The 27,569-nt window shown below is 40.1% G+C and overlaps 1 protein-coding gene across 2 annotated transcripts; it reads right to left on the reverse strand.

Moving 5' to 3' along the window:
* Positions 1–1,846: 1,846 nt before the first annotated feature.
* Positions 1,847–27,569, reverse strand: LOC131245075 (mitogen-activated protein kinase kinase kinase 5-like). Of its 2 annotated transcripts, none has more exons than XM_058244273.1 (11): positions 26,946–27,569; positions 23,855–24,490; positions 23,684–23,771; positions 22,178–22,240; positions 21,909–22,072; positions 14,699–14,774; positions 10,639–10,698; positions 10,443–10,562; positions 3,594–3,785; positions 2,623–2,714; positions 1,847–2,518 (listed from the first exon to the last, which is right to left on the reverse strand). In XM_058244273.1, the coding sequence occupies exons 1-11, from the start codon at positions 27,395–27,397 to the stop codon at positions 2,284–2,286; spliced, it is 2,178 nt and encodes a 725-aa protein (XP_058100256.1). In that variant the 5' UTR covers positions 27,398–27,569; the 3' UTR covers positions 1,847–2,283. The 2 variants fall into 2 exon arrangements, with proteins under 2 accessions (XP_058100256.1, XP_058100255.1); XM_058244272.1 differs by having other exon boundaries at positions 23,855–24,493.

Here is a 27,569-nt window from a genome sequence, read left to right on the forward strand (position 1 = left end):
TCCATCCATGTTGTGGTCCATTTGATGAATGGTTTAGATGTTGTATAAGGTGTTCAAAAATATATTTATGAAAATAATTATTCTAGAGAAAATAATTATAAAGTATGCAAAAATACATCGGTTCGGTTCAAGGTTCGATTCCACGGTTCGGTTCTACGGATCAGATCCACGATTTGGTTCTACGGATCGGTTCACGGTTCGGTTCGGTTCTACATACTCCTAAACCAAGAACCGAACCGATGTCACCGATTCTTTGATTTTTGGAACCGGAACCGGAATCGGTGCACTCTAGAACCGGACCAAACCGGACCGTTTGGTTGGTTCCGGTCCGGTAGAACCACGGTCGGTTCCGGTCCGGTTCTATGGTTCTACCGGTTAAATGTGCACCCCTAGTCTCTACTTAATTTGTGAATGACAAATGTTAAATTAAGTAAAATTGTTATCTTTTCTCATTTGTAATTAAACATGCTCAAAAGGAAAAGGTTGGATAATTTGGTAAAGTGACAAATGATATGTATTTTGTCCGAGATGTTTAAGAAAGTTATGGTTCCTAGTTTAGATGTATCGTCATAAAAAAATATCTGCTTATCTTATAATCTAACCATTTAGTGGCTAAATCCCACTACTGTGTGACTGTGTGTGTGTGTGTGTGTGTGTGTGTGTGTGTGTGTGTGTTGTCATTTATTCCACAGGTAAAATAAATAATAATAATAAAAGGCAATGACGGTACTTGCAACAAACAACTGTGCGCGAATTAGACCCTAGGTTCATTCAAACAATCTCATTTTGGGACTGCAAATTAGAGACTATGGATTTTCATAGTTTATTTCGTTTAATTTGAATTAACAGGTATCATGTGCACAATTTCCGAGCGCCTAATAATCAAGAATCATACGTTGCACTGAGTATCATAAAACTCCTTTTTCTGTTTATTGGCTCCTTTTTTTAAAAGAGGGGTAAAACAAGAAAAAGAAGGAACGAGCTTTCAAAACCGTGGAAGGAAGATACTGTTAAGGGTGTCAATGGGCCAGGTTGGCCCGTCGAGCATCTAGGTCTAGCCCACCTTAGTCCGGATTTTGACAAGGATGTCCAGAAGCTTGTAGCCCGGCCCGGCCCGCCCGTTGAAACCCCTAGATGGCATAATAAAACTTTTGGAACCCGAGACATCATCTCTTTCGAAGACGTGGTACAGTGATGCATCGATCACACTCACTCAATATACTGGTGCCAAGACATTAGCCCACGTAGTAGCAGCAGCAGCAGTAGAGAGAGATTCATATCCATTAGTTTTTCTACCGATTTATCCCACTTCATATTTGCCCATTGTTTCTGCTTTCTATCATCACTTAAATGGCCATTGATTCGGAAGGATACGATTGTCTCAATTTTGAGACATACGCCATCAATGCTAGGTCCCGCATGGAGTAGGGCCTGATTTACACATGACGACACTGCCACATATTAGTGAGAGGGATCGTATCATATTCCCGTTGAATCATCTCCCACCTTTGAGGAAATGTGGAAAAGTCCCTGGGGAAAGTGGAAAAATAAAAAATCAAGAGGTCTAAAACAACTTTCGCTGCCGTTCGTGACCAAGAGGGTTCCACGAGAGACCATTTACGAGTGGGCTGGCCTCAACATTCAATAGCTGTAGAGAGCAAGATTGCCTCAACAACCTAATTTTGGGACAATGATCTATCAGTGGGGCACACAACACGGGTAATAACATCTTTTGGAGCCCACACAAGTGCATAGCCCAGTCAATCTACATGCACAAACATAGGCCAACATATCAAAGATTTGCAAGATCCAAGCAGTCCATCAAGTGGGTCTCCGCATGCTGAAGTTTGTATGGGCAAAAAAAATTTGATCATTCAGTGTTTGAAAAATAATTTACAGATTGATATTAGTATGTGAACATGCCAATTTGTGTCATCCAAACAATTGAGCGCTATTGACACAGGCTTATACCAAACACCAAATATACAGGGTCATCACAACTGTAGTCATGGTGAATAATCAGATCGATGCAATGCTATACACATGGTCTTGTGCTCTGTGCCAAACGGACCTGAAGAAGCACCAAGTGCATCGAAAATGGGACGAGGGATTTTTTCACGAACCGTCTGTACCATTTTGGGTATATGCACATGGATCTCAGGGAACAAGAGTACAAATCTCTAAACCAGCATGTCCCAAAAAAGGTGACCATTGGACTTCTCCAGGAAACACATGAACAATGGGTCTGGTTATTGTGGCGTGTAGAGATACAACCAACCCATCTTACGAGAGATGGGTCACTGCTGCTCCATGGAACTGAGGGAGCACATAAGAACGGCCGCTGCTGGCCCCAAGATGCAATCCGTTTAGAAGATTCACAGAAGAGCTGGAGCTACCACGTGTGCCGTGGTTCGAGTGTGGAGGAGATAGACTTGGGATGGCCTCAAGGGTAGAACGGGGAGAATGGCGAGAGGCTGCTGCGGATTCGGAAGTTTCATGATAAGATTGGCCAGTCTCACTGGAGAAAAACAATAGTATGCATGAAGCCGCATCCGGTAATCATGCAAAATCAATCGGAGTCAAGAGATCAAATGTCAAAATGATAGAAGTGGTGATGCTTACCCATTTGGGAACTGTTTGCTTGCCAGCATGCCTGGAGGGATTGGCATGAAATTAGTTCGCTCTCTTGGACTAGGTGCCGGCGTCGTCGTATCCTGCTCAAGTAACGTGAGGTGGGATCATGCAGCATTTTGAACTTAACAGTGGAAAAAGATGGGCAAGATTTGAGAAGAGGAGTTGAAGGATGTGAAGAGCGTCCTGATGCACAGGTCCTTACTAGTGGGCCCATGTAATGGTGATCCAGACTGTTGCTTTTACTGGCCCCACCGTGGATGGGGGATGAACCACAAATCTTCCAGAACGGATTTGTTAGAAGAAAAAATGGGGAGTTGATTCATTCTTTGGCAGGAATGACACTTGACTCACAGGCACCAAGAAATTGTACATGTTGCAAACATTATCTCAAATTAAAATGACTATATAGTTGAACCCACAGTCACTACGTCAAAAGTCCCAACATATTGTTAAACAATATCCTCCAATTTAGTGGGGGCTTGTTTCTGGAAATAGGACCATAGGATAATTTTCATTTTAACCATACAATTGATGTCCACCAATCCGATAGTCAGATAATCAAATAATTCTGTGTGTTTGGCTCATCATCCATCCAAACTGAGCGCCATGATTTGGACAGTTTAATTAGAATTACCAGAATGCCATGTATGTCATTTCTAACTATATTTTTAAGTGCCTGTGTGTCATCCATCCAACTATGCCAAAGAATCAAAGTATTTCTCCCAAAATTTAAAAATAAAAATAAAGAAGTCCAGAACATGGGAAAGACATTGGATGACTCCAGGTTTTTACCAATATATTGGAAGATTTTTTGGGCAATCCCTTGCCAACGACGGCCCCCGTTCAAACCAACATTCAGGATCACTAAAACATGGGTCCCACTAGTATTGACTGGGGGCATCAAGACACTAAATCACCACCTGATCTATCAGGACCCTGTAATTCCTCTTGAGATTTACCATCAGTTTCATTCCTGGGAGTTCTTGATGGCAGGAGTTTCTTATAAAGGGATGCTCGAGCAGCTTGCTTGCTGACGGCCTCTCTGCCGGATTCCTCCTTAAGCAGAACTGTATGAAATTCTTGCCCTCAGGGGACAATGTATCTGGTATAGGAGGGGATTCATTCTTCAAAACCTTGAACATGGCAGCAGCCTGCACCAACATAGCAGAGAATTCTAACCATTTTAATTCATGGGAACAAAAAATAAAAGATGTGCATAAACGAAAAACACAAAAACATGAACAAAATAGCAAAGGAACTGAACGCAACATGACAGAATCTGATCATTAAATACATGGTAGGAAGGCAGATTTAGGATGCATATGAAGTTACTACATCGTATAGAGTGGAATGGCCTTTGTTTGTTTCTTCTAAAAGAGGGAAATTGGAGCCGGTTTGACAGACTTTCTCCACTCCTTTTGAAGTGGAGTGGGGGTTTCTGCCCTTCTCAAACAAATTGCCGTTTTCAATTTAAAGTGGGAGCTTTCTGAATACATGGAACTCCTCGATTGCATCTCCAAAGCCAGGCCTGTCCAGTCCTCGCCCGACAGACTCATCTGGATGCTTGACAAATCCAGCTCTTTCACAGTCAGATCCTTCTACTCCCACATCCTTCCAAAACCACATATGTCCATCCCTGCTTCCCCCTTCATCTGGAGGTACTCAGCTCCCCCCAAATTCATCTGTTTTGGCTGGTTGGTGGGTAGAAACAGAATTTTAACTATTGACAACCTCAGAAAGAGGGGAATGCAGATCGTCAATGTCTGTTTATGTTGTATGAAAGAAGAAGAATCGGTGAACCACTTACTTGTGCATTGCTCCTTTATTGCCCAAATCTTGGCCGACTTCTGTCAACGATTCAAGATTAGTTGGTGCAGCATTCCAGACTCGACCCTCAACCTCCTTTCATCGTGGCAAGGGTTCAAATTAGGAAAAAACCGAACGACTATTTGGAGAATGGCCATTTTAGCAATCTGGTGGTCCGTATGGGAAGAGAGAAATGAAAGATGCTTCAACGACAACTCTTCTTCTACTGACGTAGTCTGTTCCAGGGCCAAAACTCAAAAGACTGTTGTTTGAATGGGCGGTCAATGTTTTTTGTTTTTTTAAAGGATAACGGAGAAATATATTGAAAAAAAGGGAGAAAGATACAAAGGAAGGGAGGACTCTGCTGAGGTAGCAGAGAGCCTAAACTCCTAGGAACAGCAAGCTGTCCTGATTCAGCCCGATTACATTACCCGCCCATTCAATTCTCTGATAGACTGTTGGCGTCTATTTGGAGAGAGAAAGATATTTGTCGTATTACCCTAGACGTTGTGGGCTCTTCGGGAGGAATTATCGTCACCTGGAAATCTTCCAATTGGGACTTACAATCCTCTTTCATTGGGGTCTTCTCTGTCTCAGTCATTCTCCAAGCTAAGTCGTCTAATTTTTGTTGTAACATTGTTGTTGTTTATGGTCCTAATGACGACTCTTTCAGGTCCTCCTTTTGGAATGAACTGACTACAGCTAGACAGTTATTTCCAGGTCCTTGCTGTATTGTAGGTGACTTTAATGTTATTCGTTTTCCTGACAAACATTCTTGCCCGAGGAGAACTTCCTCTGCTATGGAAGCTTCCTCTGAATGGATCCAAGCGCAGTAGCTGGTTGATCTGCCGCTGACTGGAGCATCCTTCACTTGGTCTAACTGTCGTAGATCGCCTATTCAGTCGAGATTGGATAGGTTTCTTTTATCTGCTGAGTGGCTGGAGGCGTTCCCTTCAGTATGCCAGATTGCCCTCCCCAGAACAACATCTAATCATTTGCCCGATCATGCTCTCTATGGAAGAAGTAAATTGGGGTCCTAAGCCGTTTAAATTTAATCCTGCTTGACTCAAAATAGAAGGATTCCAGCACCAACTCGTGGAGTGGTGGGGCTCGTTCCAGGTGGACGGTTTTGCTGGTCATAGACTGATGTGCAAGCTCAGGCTCCTCAAAAATAAAATAAAAGATTGGAAGGAGAAAGAACTCCCGAAAAGAATGAAGGAATCAGAGGCCCTTTTGGCTGAATTGCAGCAGATCGATGTATCTAATGACGGTGAAGTGATTCCATTAGAAATTCTGTCCAGACGGATTCAGATTATCCAGTCCTAATCATCCAGAGCCTTGGAAGATGAAATTTCATGGAAGGTTAAATCGAGAGTGAAGCGGTTAGCAGAGGGTGATAGAAACACCAAATTTTTTCACAATATTGCTAATATGAGAGCTCATGTCAAAGCCATTCGAAGCATCACAGTCGATGGAAGACAGATCAAAGATAAAGACGAGATTGCTGATCGTCTGATCGACCACTTTAGGACCACTCTCTCTTCAGAAGGATGGGCCAGACTTCGTCTAGATGGGATTGCCTTCTCAGCCATTCTAAGATCGGAGGCTGACCTGCTGGAGGCTCCTTTTTCTGAAGATGAAACTAAAGCGGCTATATTCACTTTGTCGGGAGACAAGTCTCCAGGTCCTGATGGATTTCCAATGCTATTCTTTCAAGTTTTTTGGGACACGATTAGATCAAATATTATGGACTTCTTCCTTGAGTTTCATGAGAGGGGGAAGCTTTCGAAAAGTCTCGAAGCCTCTTTCATTACTTTGATCCCCAAAGTTGCTGGTGCTTCTTCTCTATCTGACTTTAGGCCTATTAGTCTCATTGGTGGCCCGTATAAAATCCTGGCCAAAGTCCTATCTAATAGACTGTCGACAGTCATGGGGAGGATTATCTCCAATTATCAGAATGCATTGATCAAGGGTAGACAAATTATTGACGGTGCGCTGATCGTGAACGAATGTCTTCACTCTTGTCACAGGTTAGGAACGAAATCCATCTTTTGTAAGCTGTATATTGAAAGGCTTACAACCACGTTGACTGGGAATTTCTACAATATATGCTGCTTCGTATGGGATTTGGAGACAGATGGAGAAGATGGATCAAATCGTGGATGGATTCGGCTCATTTTTCTATCCTCTTAAATGGTGTTCCCAAAGGCTTCTTTCCTGGTTCGAGAGGATTACGACAAGGTGATCCCCTGTCCCCTCCTATTCCTCTTGATTGGAGAAGCTTTGTCGCAATTGATCCTTCGAGGGCAGAGTGCAAGATTTTTCCAAGGCATATCGATATCAAGAGTGGCCACTCCCATTTCCCACATTCAATTCGCTGATGATACTCTCATCATGGTTGAAGCTGATTCTGATTCTATCGATAACCTTCACATGACTTAAGATGTTTTGAGGCAATGTCGAGTTTAAAAATCAACATGGCCAAATCCAAAGTATATGGGGTGAACGTGTCGGATCTGGATCTTTCTGCATATGCTGATATCCTTGGCTGCTCTGTGGCTTCTTTTCCTACGTCTTTCGTCGGTCTCCCTCTTGCTATAGGGCCTCCTCCGATTGCGATGTGGGAAAAAATTGTAGACAAAATTCAAAAGAAACTTGCTACATGGAAATGCTGATACCTCTCAATTGGGGGCATGATCGCCCTCATTAAAGCTACGCTTTCTAACCTCCAAGTCTACTTCATATCCCTCTACAGATGATGCCCGGCTCCAATCGGGAAACGTATTGATGATCTCATACGAAACTTCCTTTGGTGTGGTAAGGAGACTCTTAAGAAATTTCGTCTTATGGACTAGAAGGATGTGTAGTCAATATCGGAAGGGGGAGAGCTAACATTAAAAACCTAAAGATTATGAATTTTGCTCTTCTGGGTAAGTGGACTTGGAGGTTGGGCAAGGAATCTGAGGCGCTGTGGAGCATCCTCGTCAAAGGCAAATATGGTTCGTCTCCTGGTGGCTGGTGGACCAAGAACAATTCATCATACAGGGCCTCTTACGTTTGGAGAGGTATTATCCGTCATAAATCGTATGTGATAGACAATATAGGCTTCGATCCTAGTAATGGGACAAGGATCAGATTCTGGGAAGACTATTGGGTAGGAGATTACACCCTGAGAAGTAGATTTCCTAATATCTATCGCATTGCTGCTGATAAAGAAAGTATGATAGCAAGCTACTTCACCCAAACAGGTACCGGAGGGGTTTGGGAAATTAATTGTGTTAAGAATTTGCACGATCAGGAGGTTGAGTATGTAGATCTGCTTCAATGCCTATCTAACGTGACTTTGGATCCGTCTTCCCCAGATAATATGATCTGGAAACAAGATAAGTCCTACACATTTTCGGTCAAATCATTATACTCTGTTCTTGCCCCCTCTCCTTCCTCTTCAATGCAGGGTTTCCTTTTTTTATGGAAATATGCTGCTCCCCCTAAATACATCTGCTTCGGATGGCTGGCAGCTATGAACCGGATCCTTACGATCGATAATCTCAGGAAGAGAGGGATGCAACTTGTTAACATCTGCATCTGCTGTATGAGAAGTGAGGAATCCGTCAATCATTTGTGGGTCCACTACCCCTTTATTACTCAGATTTGGTGGGATTTTTTGTCCAAATTCAATATTGTCAGCTGTTTCCCAGATTCTGCTTCGTCTATGCTCGCATCATGGCAAGGTTTCAAATTGGGTAAAGTTAAGACTAGTATTTGGCGTATGGTGATTATCGCCATTTGGTGGGCGGTTTGGAAGGAAAGGAATGAAAGATGTTTCAACGACACTCAGTCCTCGATTAAATCAGTGGGATCCTTTGCTAAAAAGTTGATTTTCGAAGGGGTGGTTAATGTTTTGGGGCTCAAGGATTATAATCTTGCCTTCTTAGGCTTGTAGGTTGTCCGGTTCTGCTATCTCAGCAGTACTATGTTGTTTGTTCCTTTTCTTTTTAATAATATCTAGTTACTTCCATAAATAAAAAAATTTAAATTTAAAAATTTAAAAAAAAAAAAAAAAAAATTTGCCCTGAACCAAACGTCTTTAACTGAAGACGACTTGTCATTGAAACATCTATTGTTTCTCTCCTCCCAAACAGACCACCAAATTGCGATGATCGCCATCCTCCAAATGCTTTTTCTGTCTTTGCTCATCCTAACCCCCTGCCACGAAAGCACTTGAAGGTCTGCCGACAGCAGGCTGCACCAGCATATGTTGAACCGCATCAGAAAATCAGCCCAGATCTGATGGATGAACGGGCAATGAAGCAGGGGATGATTCACAGATTCCTCGACTTTCATACAGCAAATGCAAATGCTGACAATGTTCATTCCCCTTTTCTTAAAGTTATCGACCGTTAGAATTCTGTTCTTGCCTACGAGCCAGCCAAAACATATATATATATATATATATGGGGGGGGGGGGGTGCGTAGAGAGAGTTGAAGGGGTGAGGAACGAGTAGAATGAGCGGACCGAGAAGGCGCTGGATTTGTCACAGGTCCAAGAGAGATTATCCTGAGCTTCTGGATCTAGCATGGCTTTTGAGATAGCATCGAGGAGATCAGGGAATTCGGGGATTTCCCAATCATTGAGATTTATAATACATTTAACATCCCAAACCACATTTGTAGACAAAGCAGAGTAGCAATCAGCCACCGTCACGTTCCTGAGAGGAGCCAAACGGTATATGTTTGGAAAACAGAGTTTTAGAGGGGTTTCTCCAAGCCATCGGTCTTCCCAGAAGCGAATCGAATTGCCATTACCGAGCTCGAACACGATGTTTTTGAGCATTTCCTTCCTCATGCGGATGATCCTCTTCCAAAGATAGGAAGCTCTATGCACGGTCTTGTCACTTGTCCAACAACCACCTGGCGATGACCCATATTTACCTTTGATAATGGAGTTCCAAAGAGAACCCCTCTCAGACCCCAAACGCCAGATCCACTTACCGAGAAGGGCCTAGTTCATAGTCTTCAAGTTTCTGATACTAGTCCCGCCCACTTGATAATGGTTGCCGACCTCCTTCCAATCCATAAGGTGAAACTTCTTTTGACTGTCTTTACCGCTCCAGAGGAAATCATGCCTTAACTTATCCATGGCTGCAAGCACGGTTGGGGGGCATCTGAACATGGACATAAGATATGTAGGGAAGTTGGAAAGGGCAGACTTGATCAGAGTCATGCACCCTCCGATCGATAAATACCTGCATTTCCACCTAGCAAGGGCTTTTTGAATCTTGTCCACAACCTTGTCCCATATCGATTTGGGAGGGGGACCAATGACGAGAGGAAGACCCACAAAAGAGGAAGGAAATGAAGCAGTAGAGCAACCAAGCGATTTGGGCGGTCAATGTTAATTGGCTGAAAGACTGCAATCTTTGTTTTCTAAGCTGTTAGTGGCTGTCTGCTATCTCGGCAGATTTACTTTTCCTTTCTGTTTTCTTTATTCTCTCCCCTTTTTTAATATATTCTCTCGTTGCTTTTGAAAAAAATAATAATAATAAAGTCGCTCCTCATTCAAATGGTCCAATCTATCCCATAGGCATAGTAACATTTATCTGGCAAGCTCGGAAACAGTCAGGAATGTACATTCTTGGTCAGCTCCCTACCAAAATATTATAATAATCATCATTGTCATTGAAGTCTTATCCCAATTAATTGGGGTCAGATACATGAATCTTGTTCTGCCATTCCTCTCTATCAAGGGCCGTAACTTCATAAGAGGAAAAAAAAATTTGTTGTCCAAAAGAGATAGAATCCTATAGTTACTAAAATGAACAGGAACAACCACTGAGAGGTCACAAACAATAACTTATCAGAGGTTCTTCGGTCCATTCGCAACTTCATAAATCTCGACATGGAATTGAAATGGCATACTATGTCCACTAAACAGCTTCCAATCTAAGCAAATGTTTCAAAGTCCAGGACATGATGAACAAACATAAAATCAAAGTGCTTACCCCCTCAAACTCGCTCCAAGGAGGTTTCCCAGTAAGCATCTCGATGATGGTGCAACCCAAACTCCAAATGTCAACAGCATGATCGTAGCCAGCTTCTTTCTGCATCATAGCCTGCATGACCTGCAAAAACAGTGAGCTCGATGATTTAGAGGGATTCTTGCATGAGACTGCAGGGTGAGGTGGGGAAAAGAGATACCTCTGGAGCCATCCAATAAGGACTTCCCTTCATCGAAAGTGCAGCAGCTTGTCCACTCAGCTGAATGCCAACACAAATCAGCATAGCAAAAAATGCTATGTGAAAAAATAAAACGTTTTGACTAGAAGCAATTGGGAAATTCTACATAGCAACTCGTTTTGAAATAATCAAGGATATGGACACAGTGCAGCCATCGTCAAATCATTTCTATGCTTCATATTTCAATATGATCTTAAAACATATGGTACATAAACATTGTTATAAAACTGTACACTCAGAGGGATGAAGTCGTGATAGCTGCGGTACATAATTAAATACCTAACTGGATATTGAAACCCCACCAAAAAAAAAAAAATGCATAATTTGCAGGTCAAGTGTGAATCAATATCTATGGGTGACCAATGACCTTGAGGTTCTTTCCATCAATAAGAAAAAGGAGTACAAGGCATCCATTAAGGTAATGGACAGAAACTAATGATACACAATGAAGATCTGCAAGAGGTCACACAACTAGTTAGACGATGGTGTTATCGTCCAACTATTGCCTATGTGCTGGTGACATCCAACCCATCCAAGAGGTGGGTCCCACCATTTAAATCACCCACGAAAAAATAAAACCAACATATACCTATGGTGTTGCTCACATGATGAGTGGATCAGTCTGATGTTCGCATCAGGTGTTCTATCTGGCAGCACGACCTTTTGGACAGGTAGGAAGCTGTACACACTTGTCACTTTGACATTTATGTGCTAGTTCGACAATATCACCATCTTCCACCAAGTGTGTGAGACCTCCTCAATCTGGAAAATACCTTCCTTTGCTAATTAAGTCAATAAAGTCCTGTTGGAACTTTGAGGATCATCACACTGAATGATGTGTACAGTGGTGACTTCGGTCATGAAACATGGGGTATTGCAGCTAATTCAGGCGACAAAGTCCAATGGAGATATATCACAGAGTAGCATGGTTTTCCTAGGTAATCCTTTCAGAAGATTGCCGAGAAAATCAAGTTGAAAAAGTGTGTATGGGTGCAAGTCAAAGGCCTTCAAAGGATTTTAGGCGGTTCATCTTTGTTTTGGGAAATTCCATTGTGGTTAACTTAGCTAAGCAGGGGTCTCACGCCCTTATCTTTGTTTTGGGAAATTCCATTTACCTTAATTTTTAATAAATTCCATCATCTCCCCCAAGAAATAAAATAAAAACATCTCAACTTGTTGGGATAAATGGGAGTCCAAAAGCAAAGTTCTAAATAGATGTTTCTTGGTCCAAATATTAGATTAAGATCTTGAATATCAAAGTATTAATCAGTGTTTTCAGCATCGACAATATTGGCCGATATATCTGGTATCCCACCTGTGCGATATGAAACACACAAGTAGTGCTGATATATCTGACTTGTTTGATCTGGTGAACATTTTCAATTTTCGATCCTTTTTTTGTTTTTTGTTTTTTTTTTTTTGTGTTTTTGCTTTTTTTCTTTAATTGCTGTAAATCATGTTAAATTAGTCTCAAATGGTTACAAATCCATGATTCTTCGTGTTTTGCATAAAAAAACATGGATTTTGAGCTTCAATTTCAAAATGTGGAGGAGATGGGCCAAGTTGCGAAAAACAAAATTTTCCAATTTCTCACAAATTGGTTGCAATCTATGTCCAAACACAAAATCAAACATGTATGTAACCTAATTTAATGATTCTTGGTAATTTGGAGATTTTTCCCTAAAAAAAAATATTTTTTTAATTAAAATTAATTAAAAATGCTTTTTTAAAAAATCCAAAATTCCACTTCGATCAGCGGTCAATTGGCCCCCATTTCAAAGTATTCAGGAGTTCTTAATGAAATCATTATCACATAAACTCTAATTTTGAGATTTGGGAAATGAACCGATTTGAGGAAAATTAGGAAAAATTCAAAATTTGCCTAATTTTTCTCAAATTAGAGAGGTCTTATGACATGGGATGAAGTGTGCAAACCAACGGGCCAAGGAAGGGCGGGAATCTTAAAGTTAGAAGAGATTAATCTAGCATTGTTGGGGAAATGGGTTTGGAGGTTTGGGTTTGAGGGAGAATCTAGACGGAGGGAGGTAATATTGAGAAAATATGGGGTTGAGGTAAGGGGGGTGGTAGACTAAAGCTTAATCTTTGTACCAATCTTCTTATTTGTGGAAGTCGGTAGCGTCCCTTAAAGAAAGAGTGTGAGAGGGAATAGGCTTTCGCTTGGGGAACAATAAGAGAATTAGATATTGGGATGATAGGTGGGCAGGGGATGTGAGATTGGGTGATAAGTTTCCTTCATTACTGGATTAGCTAGGGAGGGAGGGAGAAGGTGTTTAATTGCTACTCATGTAGGGATGAGGAGGTAATGAGGATCCTAATCTTTAGAAGGACCTTGTTAGATGGGGAGATCAAAGAGTTGGTCTAATTGCTTGAGTTGTTACAAAAGTTTTCTCCACTCGCAACATTGGTGGATTCCATTAGGTGGTTAAAGGATAAGTCGGATGCATTCTCAATCAGATCCTTCTATCGGCTTTTATGTCCGAGCAAGGAAAACCATGACGTCCCCTCAACGGCCTTCCAATGGCACCATGGTGCTCCGTTGAAGGTAGCGGCCTTTGGGTGGCTAGTGGGGAGGGACAAAGTTCTAACAATAGATAACTTGCGCAAGAGGAAGGTGATTCTTCCGAGCGTTTGCCTAATGTGTTTAAAAGATGTGGAATATGTGGATCACTAGTTCATCCATTGCGTATTTGCTAGGGAGATCTGGGATCATTTGCTACAATTTTCCGGGGTTCTATGGGTGTTTCTGTTTCCAAACAAGATAGACGAGCTTCTAATAGCTTGGCATGGTGTAGGGTTAGGGAAAGAAAGGAATAAGAAGTGGTGATTAAGTTTGTTAGCATGACTTAGGGCATTGTGGTGGGAAATGAATGATCGATGCTTCAGGAACAAAAGTAATGGAGCAGTGCAAGTATTCAATTGGGCTTCTTTTTGTGAAGGAGTGGGTGGAAGTGTAGCTCTCTTAGTCTCCTTTTGCTTTTGAACAACCACACACCTTATTCACAAGTATATTTCTAATTTTCTACTTGTTTTTGCTTTTGAATGTGTTGCTTGTGTTTCCATAACGTCTTCTTACATTTATAAATTATATAAATAGACATTAAATATATTTGCATCAGTTCAGTCAAGTAGTGCATAGACTTGGACCCCCATACAAAGGAAACCTATTGTATGCACTTATTTTTTGTGATGTTTTGATTTCTAAGTGTGTATTTATATCTTGTTTAACAATCTTGGAAGGTTCATTGAAAAAATCAACCAATTTCCCAATGTTTTCCTATGTTTCCCAACAACAACGATACATTAGCGATACAACCGATATATCCCTTGCAATAGCTGATACGTATCCATATCCCAAGGATGTGACACATTACGCGTTAACGATATGGAAACATTGGCATTAATCAAGAAAATAGGTCATTTAAAAACGTGGAGAAAAATTGACGTGACTTCTAGTATTATACCCTATGTGGTGCACAAGTCAGTCCATGTTCTCCTCATAATGTTTCCCATTAACAAGCTTTGTGTTGCGGTTTCCCAGACTCTTGTAACTTCAGCTCATCTAAGTCCAGACCCTCACAATATTGTTTTGTCTGCTCATTAATTTTAATATTACGAACATAGGTAGTTAGATTCCCATGCAATCTTCTACTTATAAGTAGCTCAATTTTTTTTCTTCTTCTTTCAATGAATAGGTGTACTTATATATCTTTCAATGTGCATTTGTTTTATTTTATATTTTTATGCATTTCGTTTATCATTTCTTCTTGACAATAGCATTTCTTCTATCAATTTAAAATGAAGACAAGAAAATTGCATTTTCTTGTTGAAAGATGAACTTTCTTTCAACAAGAATATGCCCAGAATACAATCATTTACTTCAAGCATGTTTTCCAGCAACTACAATACACAAAGAAACCAAATCAACTGTGGGAAATAAGAACAATAAATACTACACAGTGCACAGATTGTTTGGTATTTTCTATTCATGGAAGATACCCACATGCTTTGCCATCCCAAAGTCTGCAAGCTTGACCACACCAGATGCATCAACAAGTAAATTCGCCCCCTTGATGTCCCTATAAGAAACAATCATTGAATTAGGAATACAGAAACTAATATTTGGAAACTTCGAGATCCTGGAAATAACATAACAGCATAACACTTCGTACATTTTCTCCTATTGATTTTTGTATTTTGCAAAGAAAAGATAAATTAGAATGAAATAATTTTGAACCAATAATCAGGCACACCAATAATGAGACTATAAAATAAATAAACATGGGAAGGTCTCACCTAGAAGTGGTTGTAAGTGCAGCTAGTTTTGGTTTGTGGCCCACCATGGTGTATGGATGGCATCCAATCAGTCTGCAGTGGTTGCCCCATAATGAAAATAGGATGCCCCAAAAATCATCCCAATCCAAGATCAAGTGGCCACAACATGAATTTGGAGGTCTTTGGCTGGGTGGTTGTCTGTTGTTTTCTATCGTGTGGCCCACATGATGATCGAAGCAGCATGATCTCTGGTCCATCCCATTTTCATTGTGGAACAACCCTGCTGGATGGATTGGATGGCATGCACTGTGGCTAGTTGCACGTTTTTCATCTACAACTATTGCATGTATAAACATGATGAATAAATCACATCATGATGTATCATAGAAAATCACAAAAAAAAAAAAGGAAAAATGAGTACAGGAGCTTTGCAAGAGTATTTGAATCTGTTGAAATTCAAGATTGGATACTTCGTCAAAATCAATGTTTTAAATATCAGCCGATATATCCAACGATATATCTTGTATCTCACCTGTGCGATACAAAATGCACAAGTAGTGCTGATATATCCCACATGTTAAATCTGGTCAGCATTTTCAATTTTTGATCCCTTTTTTTGTCGAAATTATGTTAAATCAATGTCAAATGGTTATAAATCCACTGATCCTTCATGTTTTGCATGAAAAATCACGAAGTTGGAGCTTTGGTTTTGATATCCATTTGTTCTTCATGTTCTTCACGTTTTTTTTTTTAAAAAAAATTCCTTCAGCCAGCTATCAATTGAGACTAACCTCATCACATACACTCTAATTTTCAAATTTGAGTATAGGTGGTCCAATTTGGGAAATTTTGGAGAAAATTCAAAATTTCCCAAATTGCTTGCAATGTTGCAATCCAACCATGAAACCAAGCATCTTTGAGGGCTGATCAACTTATTTGTTAAGTCCTTGTCAATTTTTAGAAAATAAAAATAATTTTTAATTAAAAATATATATTAAAAAAAGTATTAAAATTATTATTTTTTTGAAATTTCCCTTCAACCAGCAGTCAATTGAGACTAATTTTGAAGTATTTAGGAATGTTTGATGAAATGATCATCACATACACTAAATGTTACGCATTCGATTTTAATATAGTTGCATTAGTTCAATCAGATAATGCATATACAAAGGAAACCTGTTACGTGCACTTCTTTTTTGAGATGTGATTTAAAAGTGTTTATTAAGGTCTTTTTTATCAACCCCTGAAGTTTCTCAATGAAATTCCAACCATTTTTCCAATGCTTCCCCATGTTTCCCAAAAAGTGCGATAAATTACCCGATACAAACGATATATCCCGTGTAATAACCGATACGTATCTGTATCCCAAGGATACGATACGTAACGCGATACTGATATTTCGAACACTAGTCAGAATTAGTGGTTGTTTGGCTTGTTGACCTAATTAAAAGCGGAACTAAAATATACCCAGGCAACAAAACCCCATATTGATGCACATAACAAGAATCTCTCCAGCAATTGCGTTGAACAAAATTTAGAAGCAAGAGGTTCACTAGCCCCACACACATCTTCAAGTAGAGCAAAGTGCCAATCTGCAAAGTGATTGGGACATCAAAGCAGTGAATGAGGTGGCCCCGGCAGTGACGATGAACATGCACAAAAATGGGTACAACCCATTCATCAGGTGGGCTGCAGACCACATATGTACCTTGAATAATGACCTTTTCACATTTTTTCGAATGGTGACAAAACTTCTTCAGAAACCAAGGAATATTGTTACAAAAGGGATAAAGGGAGTCAATAGTTGTGACTCTCTCATCACTCCCTCACAAGCAAGTTTATTACCCACATCATTGGTATCTTTCAAAGCCAAGGAACAATGAGCACCGAAAAGGGCAATAAGAAATCTAATTTCCTAAATACAAGACGCCTCTACATCCCTCATAAATCCCTCCAAACCCACCAAACAAATAACAGGAGGTTCTTTTATGATAAATTTAATAAAAGACTCACAAATGGGGGGAAAATACAGCTAAGGAAGACACAAAGCTACATCCAAAAGAAAGCAAAAGGCAGAAAGATCAAAATTCTTCACATCAATAACAAGGAAGCCCAATCTGACACAAACTCCTTAGCCATAGCTAGAACCAGTTCCTCCGATCCAGTGCTATTATGGAAGCATCCTCTATTTCGCTCAACCTAGATAACCCATACTGTCGGGCGAGCAAGATGTCATAGGGTCTTGAGATGTTTACTCACTCCCCCACCATGCCAAGCCAAACCAACTTGTTAGAATTTCCAGGCATAACCCAAGACATTGAATAAAGTGAGAAAATGCGACTTGAGATGTTTACTCACTCCCCCACCATGCCAAGCCAAACCAACTTGTTAGAATTTCCAGGCATAACCCAAGACATTGAATAAAGTGAGAAAATGCGACAAGCTATCTTCAAGAGGGGGGTTCCATAGAACAAAAAATGATAGGCGTGATCTCGTCAATTGATCGATCAGTCTGAGCGAATAAATCTATAAAAAGATCTAACCAAGAATAGACCCGAGGTGAGCGTGCCACACCAAAGATCCTTCTCCCCATAGGAGGGGGTTGGGGCGCAATTTAGCTAGTCGAACAGGGGCAAAAGATCCTCTGACTTGGTATCCGATAGATCCCTTGTACAAGGGCGGACCAAAAGAGCTGAGGAACCGCAACACAAATAGCAATCATCCACTTTAATATCTTTGGACAATATTAAGCAAGCCACTTAGGGTAGGCTTGGAAGAGGGGACAATCACCGCACCAAGGATCCTCCCAAAAATTGACTCTAGATCCATTGCCCAACGAGAAGGAGATGCGCTTCTTGAATTCTGACTTCAGTCATACTGTCAACTTCCAAATGAAGCATGCCCTGTAGAGAGAGGACTCTTTCACTTTGATGCAAGCCCACAACCCACAATAGGGCTCAACCCATATAGGCCAAGAGGTGTACACGAGTCGAACCAAAGCTCGACTCAGCTCGGCTCGGTTCGATCAGCAGCTCGGGCCATTTTGAGCCGAGTTCAAGTCTCTGCGGCATTTTCTCAAACACATGGAATGCACCTTCAATTTCTCACGGAATGTAAAGCAACAACATTGGTTTACAGGTATTTCATCAAAAACTAAGTAGGCAACATAAAAATCAAGATACAAGGGTATTTGTTTCATATCCATACCTTACTCACCACCAGCCGACACTTCGTTGAGTCATTTCATCAAACGCTGAGCAACAACAATATCGAAATAACCAAGTCACCGAACTGGTTCGATCCAAGTTTGATTTGAGTTGGGGTTCGATCTAAGTTGAGTCGAGCTCGGGCAAGCTCGAACTTGGCTCGAAATTTTTTCAAGCTCAAAAAATCGACTCGTCTCGGCTCGAACTCAGTTTTGAACTGAGTCAAATCGAGCTTTTTCGAGTCAAGTCGAACTAACCGAGCTAACTCAATTCGTGTACAGCTCTATATAAGCCCATTGTATAGCCCAACAAGACGTATGCCCATAGCCCACCGTAGGCCCAACATGTGCTAGTTTTTGGGCTGATTATTTACAGATTCAGGGCATAAAATCAAGGATATAATTTACTAATTTGGGAGATTAGGGCGCTGATTTAAAGATGTGATGGTGTAATTGATATGATTGAGGATATGGCCTAGATTTAGAGATTTAATTGCTTTCCATGTTTGTTTTTCATTAGGCTTTTGCCATATGAAGAAAATTAAGTTTAGTTTGTAATAAATTGTGATTGATTCTCTTAGTTGTAAAGATTTCAATTAAGGATTCCTTTGGGATCTATAAAAGGGGACAGTGTAGGAGTTAGCAATTCAAGTGTTTTTCCAAGTGTGGGATTTTTTTATTTTTTTATTTTTTTTTTTGAAGTTTTGTGAGAGAAAATGTTGATATCAATAAAAGTTCTCCTTCTCTACTCCATTATTCTTGTGAATATATTTTTTAAATTTCTTTGCAATTTGGGTATCAAGATTTTATTAACTCGATAACCAGGTTGCACCATTTTGCTAACCAAGCTAAGGTTATCTTTGGAAATTTTCGACTCCACGCCATCTCTTACCGGCATCAAAAGAGGTGGCAGAGGAAGAATTTGCGCAAGTAGCTCAATTGATCCGCGCACTCTCAGAATAGGTAGATCAACTCATACATGATGTAGGCAATCTCACTAATCAAATGGGGGGAGCTCTAGCATGGAGGGAATCCAGAGACTGAAGTTAGAGTGCGTGGACATGTAGGGGAAGGTCCCCGCCAAGGTCCTAACCAACAATGGGTGGCCCCGGCCAATGAAGACACTAATGATTGAATCCTCCGATTCTTAGAATGTGACAGAGCTCGGAATTGAAGTAGAAATTCCAAAAATGACGAAGAGATCCACGGAATCAAAAGGAACAGTTGACATTTGAGGTGATCGATGCATTAACGTTGGACCTACAATTGAATTCGTTGATGGATTGATTGACGGATCCAATGACAGTGGCAATCACATTGATAGACATGCATGTGGGTCTCAATACTCAAATTCAACCATCTTTGCAAAAGACGATTGTGGCACAAAAAACTGAGCAAATGTTTCAAGATCCACGAAGAACTTTTAAATTACAACAAAAGTTGGCACCCACAAAAGCACAAGCGAACAAGACATCATCTACAATGTTCTCCAACAAAGGTTGTGTCAAGCCGATGCCTAGGGTTACATCATCAACTTCCACCAAGGAAGAAGAAGATTCATCATAGAGGTAGTACAAGTCTAAAGATTAAGATTGGTTTCCAACTCAAAGATGAGTTCTTTCGAAGTCAAGGAGATTTGATGCATGCCCACCTAGGCCCACTACAGGCCTAGCCCAGCGAGGCCCATATGGGCAGATTAGATTAGTCTGTAATAAATTGTAATTGATTCTCTTAGTTGTAGAGTTTTCAATGAAGTATTCCTTTAGGATTTATAAAAGGGGAGTAGTGGTGTAGGAGTTAGATATTCGAATATTTTTCAAGTGTGGTTTTTTTTCAAGTTTTGTAAAAGAAAATGTTGATATTAATAAAAGTTCTCCCTCTCTACTCCATTGTTCTTGTGAGTATATTTTTTTAATTTCTTTGCAAGCTAGGTATCAAGATTTCATTGACTCGAAAACCGGGTTGCACCACACTTCCCATCCCCCTCGAGGCCTACTTAGTAGCAATAGCTCACACCAATGGATCTCTTCCACTGAACCAAAACGCAACAACCATTTGCCCGAGATGGCTAAGTTCATGCTACATAATTCCTTTAAGACAGCACCACCCTGATGAACTGGGAGACACATCCACCCACTTCATAAGATGGCATTCATGGCCTTCTTCTAAACCCCTCCAACGAAAGTCCCTTCTCAGCTTCTCAAGTTTCTCCACCACTATGTGTGGGCACTTAGAAGGATAGGTAATAAATCGGTATATTGGAGAAGGTTGCCTTGATGAGCACTGGGTGCATACCCAAACCACATAATCTAAAATGGTTACAAGATTGAATTGTTTCAATGATCAGTGTACCAAAAAACAGACGTTGGGTAACACACGTAGGAAAACTAACTAGAACATGAGGGCTACAAGTCAATGTTTATGATAAAAAGGTTCAAAACCAAAGCAAAAGCTCTATACACAAAACTAAAGACCTAAGCTCTAAAACAAATTCAATAAAGAAGCTACAATTCCCAAACTTAAAAATTATACAAGATATGGCTTTTGTAACTCGTATTTTCTGATTCAAAAGATCTCTCTAATGTGAGTCCAAAAACAAAGATCAGTGTTTCCTCTCAGAAAGCCAAAGTATCCCACATAGCCTTGTTGAATGCCCAAAAAATATCCATCAAGTTCATCACAAACAATGAACAAATCCATCATTTTAGAACCAGGAGAAGACTAATAAGTTTAGTACTTTAACAATCACGAAAAAAATTTAGGTTGATTAACCATGGATTAGTGGGAACAAAGAAACATCCTTCCAAAAAATAACAACGTAATCATATGGAGTACTTTCGTATTTCAATTGTCCAATTTGGCTTGATGGAGATTCCCTCAAGTGCAATTGGATAAAAGAAGCATATGTCAGATCACTTGAAGCCTTGGCCATATTTCTTACATATATCAGACTTCATAGGTTTTTTAGTATAACAAGTTTCGGGCATGCCAGGCCTCAAGAAATGGATCGGTCATTTGTTGCTAAAAACAATGGTTACTTTTTCTAATGGATTAAGTGTAAGAAGATATGCCAGGCAGAGGTCAAACGTCGATCATCTTCTCAGGAAACAGAAGTCCAAGCCAATGTGCTAACGGCCCTTTTTGCTGTTTTATATGCTCTTTTAAATTCTTTATTCAGTTATAAAACCCTGTAGATGTCAAGGTTCTGGAATAGTTGGACTCAATTTGGCTACAAGAACAGGCCAGGTTCCTCCTGGACAAAGGTACAAGAGAAGTATGCCTTTATATCACTATGGACATTCATCTTTCCCTATGTTATTCAGTAATAGATGCTGGGTATTGACACGAATCTAGGTGACATACTTGCTTGACCCCCAAATCTCAGGCCACGAAGGTATGAAGCTATGTCTATATTTCAGTTATTCTAATATTTTTATTATTAAAATATTTTCAAACATATTGCGTCAAATCGTTAGTATCACAAAAAACAAGGAAAAAAATCAGTTATTCCACAATCTGTGGTGTAGTTCTATTGCATCAAAATAAACACAATTTATCTTTCAAATAAAAAAATCGAGCACAATTTTGCTAATATGGTTGCTACTTAGAACTAAAACAAGAAAGTCCCAAAGAGATGCTTGACTAAAATAGCATGAATTGCTAACTATTATGTTGAAAAAATGCAAATAAAATAAAATAAAATTTTAAGCCTCGGAATAGAGGTAATAAGCACCTATGGATTGTGTTTTTGCCATGTAGGTAAGCCAACCCAGAGAGAATGTGACGGGTGAAGTTGCGAACCACAGATTCCGTCATAGCTCCAATATTTTCACGAACATATTTACTCATTGAACCAGGATGAACATACTCCAAATATATGTAGAAGCGATCCTCAACCTGCACATGTGAAACAGTTGTATTTCAACTAATTTTGATCCGTGGGATAAGCAGTTGCCACCAAAGCATACAATCAACAAATAAGCAAGCAGAGAAATGCCTCACTATTTCACTTCCAAAATACTGTACGATATTTGGATGTTTTAACTGGCTAAGAACCTTTATTTCCTGCAACAAAAAGAACAAAGAAACCATAAATAACAGCAAAACCATCATGAAAATTGGACATATTGAAACTTAAATAACTAAAAATTACATATAGGAAGACCAGATATCAAAATTGTTTGAAACAAAATGAATGCCCAGCTGGATGTACAAGTCCTGGTGGCCCTAACCAGGCCGGGGCGGAGCTTGCTGCCAAGCCGGGCTTTTCTTATGCAAATGATGTAAGGGGCTGCCCTTCATCCGGTCATGGCGGAGTGGAAGAATTAGGTAATACTCCTATCCCTTCCATGGTTTTAAATTATGTGGAACCGGTTAGTCAGAAAGTAAATAGCAACAAGAAGTCAGAATGAATATGATAGTAATATAGTATAACAACTACAAGTATCACTGAACAACAGCGTATTATGAACAAATGTGTCAGTATAAGTACCAGTCAATGTATCAAACACGACAACTCTGAACAACAAATGTGCCTTATGAATCAATTGAAGGACAGCGAAGGTACAAAACCATATGAAAAAGATATACAAGAGACCAAAAAAAAAGGAAATGAAAGATTCAATCAAATTTAGGAATTTTTAAATCAATTTCTTGTAGCAAAGAGTTCTAATTTTTTTGGTCAACAGATCATCATCATTATCTAACCTTATCCCAACTAATTAGGGTTAGCTACCCAAATTCTATTCTGACATTCCAGTCTATCAAGGACCATATCCTCAGCTACACCATATATCATCAAGTCTTCTTTACTACCTCCATATTGGATTTATACCTCAACATTGAAAGGAAAAGAATCCTGAGGCCAGATATCAATATGGCATGGTCCACAAAAGAAAATGAGACAGGTCATAACACACAAGCAAAGCAAAGCCTCACAAGTTGCAATTATCCGGAATCCTTGGATTCTGGGACCAATTTAATTGCCATTCATTCTGACAAAATATTGCATTGAAAGAGAAGGGCAGACAGCAAGTTTGACCTGGTACAAGGACATTCGGAGATTGGTTTTTCCATATGGAAGAACAATAATAAGCAAGAGAGAAGATACCAAACTGCAATGATGCATTTTACAGGACTAAAATCTTGACTGGAATTTACGCAGCTCAACTGTATCTCCAGATATCAAGACTGGCTGCATAAGACAAAACACTCGTGGCAGCAAATGCATGCAAGAGAACAAGTTCCAGACAGACATTTATAATTTCAAGCTTCCATGGAAAAGGGCAATCAGCACATCATTATTTTTTTTCCACTTCAACGTACTTTTGCCATACACAATGTACATCCATAAAAATAAAAATAAAAAATAAAAAGCATGCTTTACCACATTTGAAGAATTTGAAAGCCAATGGAGTAAAATGATATTAAGGATAAATCCCCAAATCTGAATATGCTAATAGAAAAATGCTGCTGATTAGGAGCATGTAAGGAATGAGAATAACTAACCTGCTCTAATTGCTTCATGCTTTCGGCTGATTTTGGATCATCGGGAATCAAATTGACTTCTTTCATCGCACATAAGGCTCCAGTTTCCCTGTTGAACGAAAGACGTCATCGGTGCACGCTGCTCTGTGCAGCTGAACCTGAAAACATACACCACCTAGAATAAATGCATACCTGTTGGTGGCTACGTAAACATTTCCAAATGTTCCACTTCCAATAAGTTTCCCCTTTTGCCACTGATTTATCATTGGTGGCACCTCTGATTTTGCTGTAGCTTGATGAACAAAAACTGGTGATGAAGGCACTGTAGCTCCTGGAGGAAGGGGCAATGGGTGGACCGTAACAATACCATTACTATCATGCCAAGCTGCAGAGCTCTCTGAGGACATTTTTGGGTGCAATGGAGATGCAGCTCCACTAGGATTATTAGATTTTCGACCAGGACTCTTCATTCTCGGGCTATGCAGAGGAGAAAGGTCAGGACTGGCCATAAATTTCTCTGGTGAAGCATGTGGAGAGAAGATCATGTCTAAGGGTTGGCACTCTGGATCAGACCAAGCCTGAAACCCTCTAGAAGCCATGTAAGAAGATGGGAAAAAATCCCCAGTGCTCAATCTTCTAGGACTACGTACAGGACTTGATAAGCCACTAGTTGGAGCACTCTTAAAAGGTTCATTAAGCCTGAAGTCGTTTTGAAAGTTTTCAACAGCATTTAGATCATGCATCACCTTCTTAACATGACCTAAAGTAGATCCAGCAGATGATGCAGCAACATGCTCCACACCCTTGCGGATGGCTTGGTAGGTGAACCTACTACAACATGATCACAAGAATGTATCAGCAACTAAAGTTTCATGTCCTGAAACCCTTTAAAAACATGGTATTTATGGCCAGGAGAAATAAAAAGTAAGCAAGAAGAATTTAAGATATCACACTACTTGTAAATGCATCCTCATAACCTATCAATTCATATCATCATCATCACTGCCACCGCCATCACCAGCATTCCATGTGTCGATGGTATCAGCCAATACACCAATACCACATATCAATGATATCAAACCAGGAGGAAATTACAAAAATTACATTTAGGGGTCGTTTGGATGCCCGTAATTTTTTTAGTTGTAAACACATTACACTTGAAAATCAATTTGCATGCTATTCCATTCGGCTTTCAAGTGGTAATCTGTTTACAGGCAAACAGATTGTGTGTTTGGCTAGCCTGTAAAGTGTTTACAATGAATAAAGTAGGTATTCATACCATAGAGCTTGGGTGGTGAACGTTCCAAAATCTACAAATCACATAAGAAAGACTTGATTTTTTTTAGGGCCCTAAGAGAGCATTAAAGCATGCACAATTGCACACACTAAATGGATTAGATGTCTTCCACTCATCACAGTGGGCCCCAAATGCAATCTAGAAGTTTTTAATGGTGGGCATCCTATCCTTCCCACGTGTGGTCCATTTGATAATGGACAAGCAGTTTTTTTTAGGGCCACAGGAGAGCATCAGGGGAAGCACATGATGGGTAGATCGAATGTACCATACACATTACAGTGGACCCTACATAATCATGAGTGTATATTAACCACTGTGTTCTAACATGTATAATGCCCTTTTTATCTGTAATCTAAACCGTGGCTTTTTACCAGGTTTCAGATTACAGCTAAAATCTGTAATCTGTTTACAGCCTAGCCTGTAAAGGCTTTACAGGCAAATACATCCATCCAAACAGCCCCCGTAATCCCTTTACAACTTGAGGACTTTACCGGCATCCAAACAACCCCTTAATGTTAATATCGTCAATGCATGTCATTATATTGTGGCATTGCTAGTCACAATATATCACCTAGAAGCATCTGTTATAAATGCACAACATTGATTGATACTAGCAGTATTTGCAAGTATAGATTGACACAGCAGCAATATTCGCAATATTCAGAGAACAGTTTAGAAAATAAGAAAGTCATTTTTGCCTGCTTTTTCTTTTTCTTTTCTTTTTTTCTTCTTTTTTGTTTTGGACAGGTTTGTGTTTCTTAGTGTGTTTTCAGTTTTAACAACTTCAGTTGAATTGTTTCAAATCAAAACACAACTTTGTCAATCCAAGAGTGTATTCGAGCGGAACCCTAACAGTGAGAAAACTTTATTTAAATTCATTTTTATCAACAAGGAAACAAGTAAAAATCCATATCTATACATAAGTTCCATGCATTAACATGGATTTCGAGCAAGGAATTTCAATTCTGAAGGAGAATAACGGAAGAAATTTGGAAAAGCTGAATTTCTTCTGTTTTTGACCTTTAAAATCGCAACATAACTGTGAAAACTATGTGTTGATTGATTGGGTTTTATTTCTTCTATGGTACAACATTTGAATAATATAAACTCAGCATGAATATAATTGGATCACTTATGGCAAACAATGCATGGTTTTTCCCCCTAAACAATGAAAAACTACCATGCATGGTTTCATAATGTTTTCAGTTCAAAGTGTGTACTCATGGTGTCTGTTAATATCTACTGAAATTTCACTGAACTCCACCATTTTTCTATGCATAGTTTTCATAATTTTCAATTCTAAGCTTCCTAGATGTTTCTCTCAAACCACACAACATTATGCAATAAATGTCATATTTCCCATTGTTTCCTATGATATTTCCATGTCCCAAGGGTACATACATAGTGCAATACAGACACTTCAAACATTGATCATCATAATCATCGCCATAGACTGAACCTGGTTATTTGGGATCAGTTGCCTATAATCTATACTTTATTATTTTTTTAAGAGGAAAAAAAAAACACTAAATGGTTTTGAACCATAAGAACCAACATAGAAGACAACATACTAGACACAAATAACAACTGTAACAGATAAGGGTAGGTGCTCTGCAGCGATGATGCGCCATGACACCGAACACCCTTAACCAGCTTCTCCCACATTTCTCACATATCAAATCATGAAGAACACAAGAAAACAAACCGACAGAAAAATTGTCAAATTGCACAATCTCATTGAGAGAAGCCCAGCATAAGATCAAAAGGGGGAAAAAAACAAAAGATGCAAAATTGGTTCATAACAATCCTAACATTCGCTGCATACAACATGTCAAAACCAAACAATACCAATACGCTGCATACAACATGTCAAAACCAAACAATACCAAAAGCCCATCATAGAGGCTTCGCATTTTGCTAACATATCATTCATATGATATTACAAATGAATAAAATGAAACAAAATAACAAAAAATAAGGCCTCACCTCCCGATTGCAGAGGTCGATAGGGCTCGATCCCCCACCCCATCCCCGATTGCAAGATCCGCACCGTCGCCGTCCTTTGGAGAAGGGAGAGGACAGCGCCCTGTCTTTGTGGACGAAGAGAACCCCGGCTCCGCCCTCCTCAACATCCCGGACAATTCCGGCAGCGGCAGCGGCAGCGGGGCAGCCCGGGCCGACAAGCACTCCCTCCCGCTTGGCGACCGCGAGACCGGCGTAGAATTCGCCGAGACAGACGGCCGGGATTGCGAATTCACCCCCAGGCCAACGACCTCGATGTCGCTGAGGTGGCGCAGCTTGCGCTGGCGCGTGAGCCTGGGGTGCGATTCCTTTCGATTCCAGAAGAAGATCTTCTGCTTGGAAGGAGAGGAAGGAGAGGATTTAGGGGAGGAGGAAGAGGAAGAAGGGGAATTTGCGCTGCTCTTAAAGAAATACATGGTGGAGGCGAAGGATGCATGGTAGGCCTCTTAAAAAAATAGGAGAAACCCTAACCCTAGACCGTCTGGAGCCATGGAACAAACCCTAACCCTAGATCGGGCGTGGAAGAGGAAGATGACGATCTTCGGGATTGTTTAGTTTATATTTCACCTTTCGGTACGCGGTTCTCTC

This window comes from Magnolia sinica, chromosome 5 (genome assembly GCF_029962835.1).
Source record: "Magnolia sinica isolate HGM2019 chromosome 5, MsV1, whole genome shotgun sequence".
Taxonomy (NCBI): domain Eukaryota; kingdom Viridiplantae; phylum Streptophyta; class Magnoliopsida; order Magnoliales; family Magnoliaceae; genus Magnolia; species Magnolia sinica.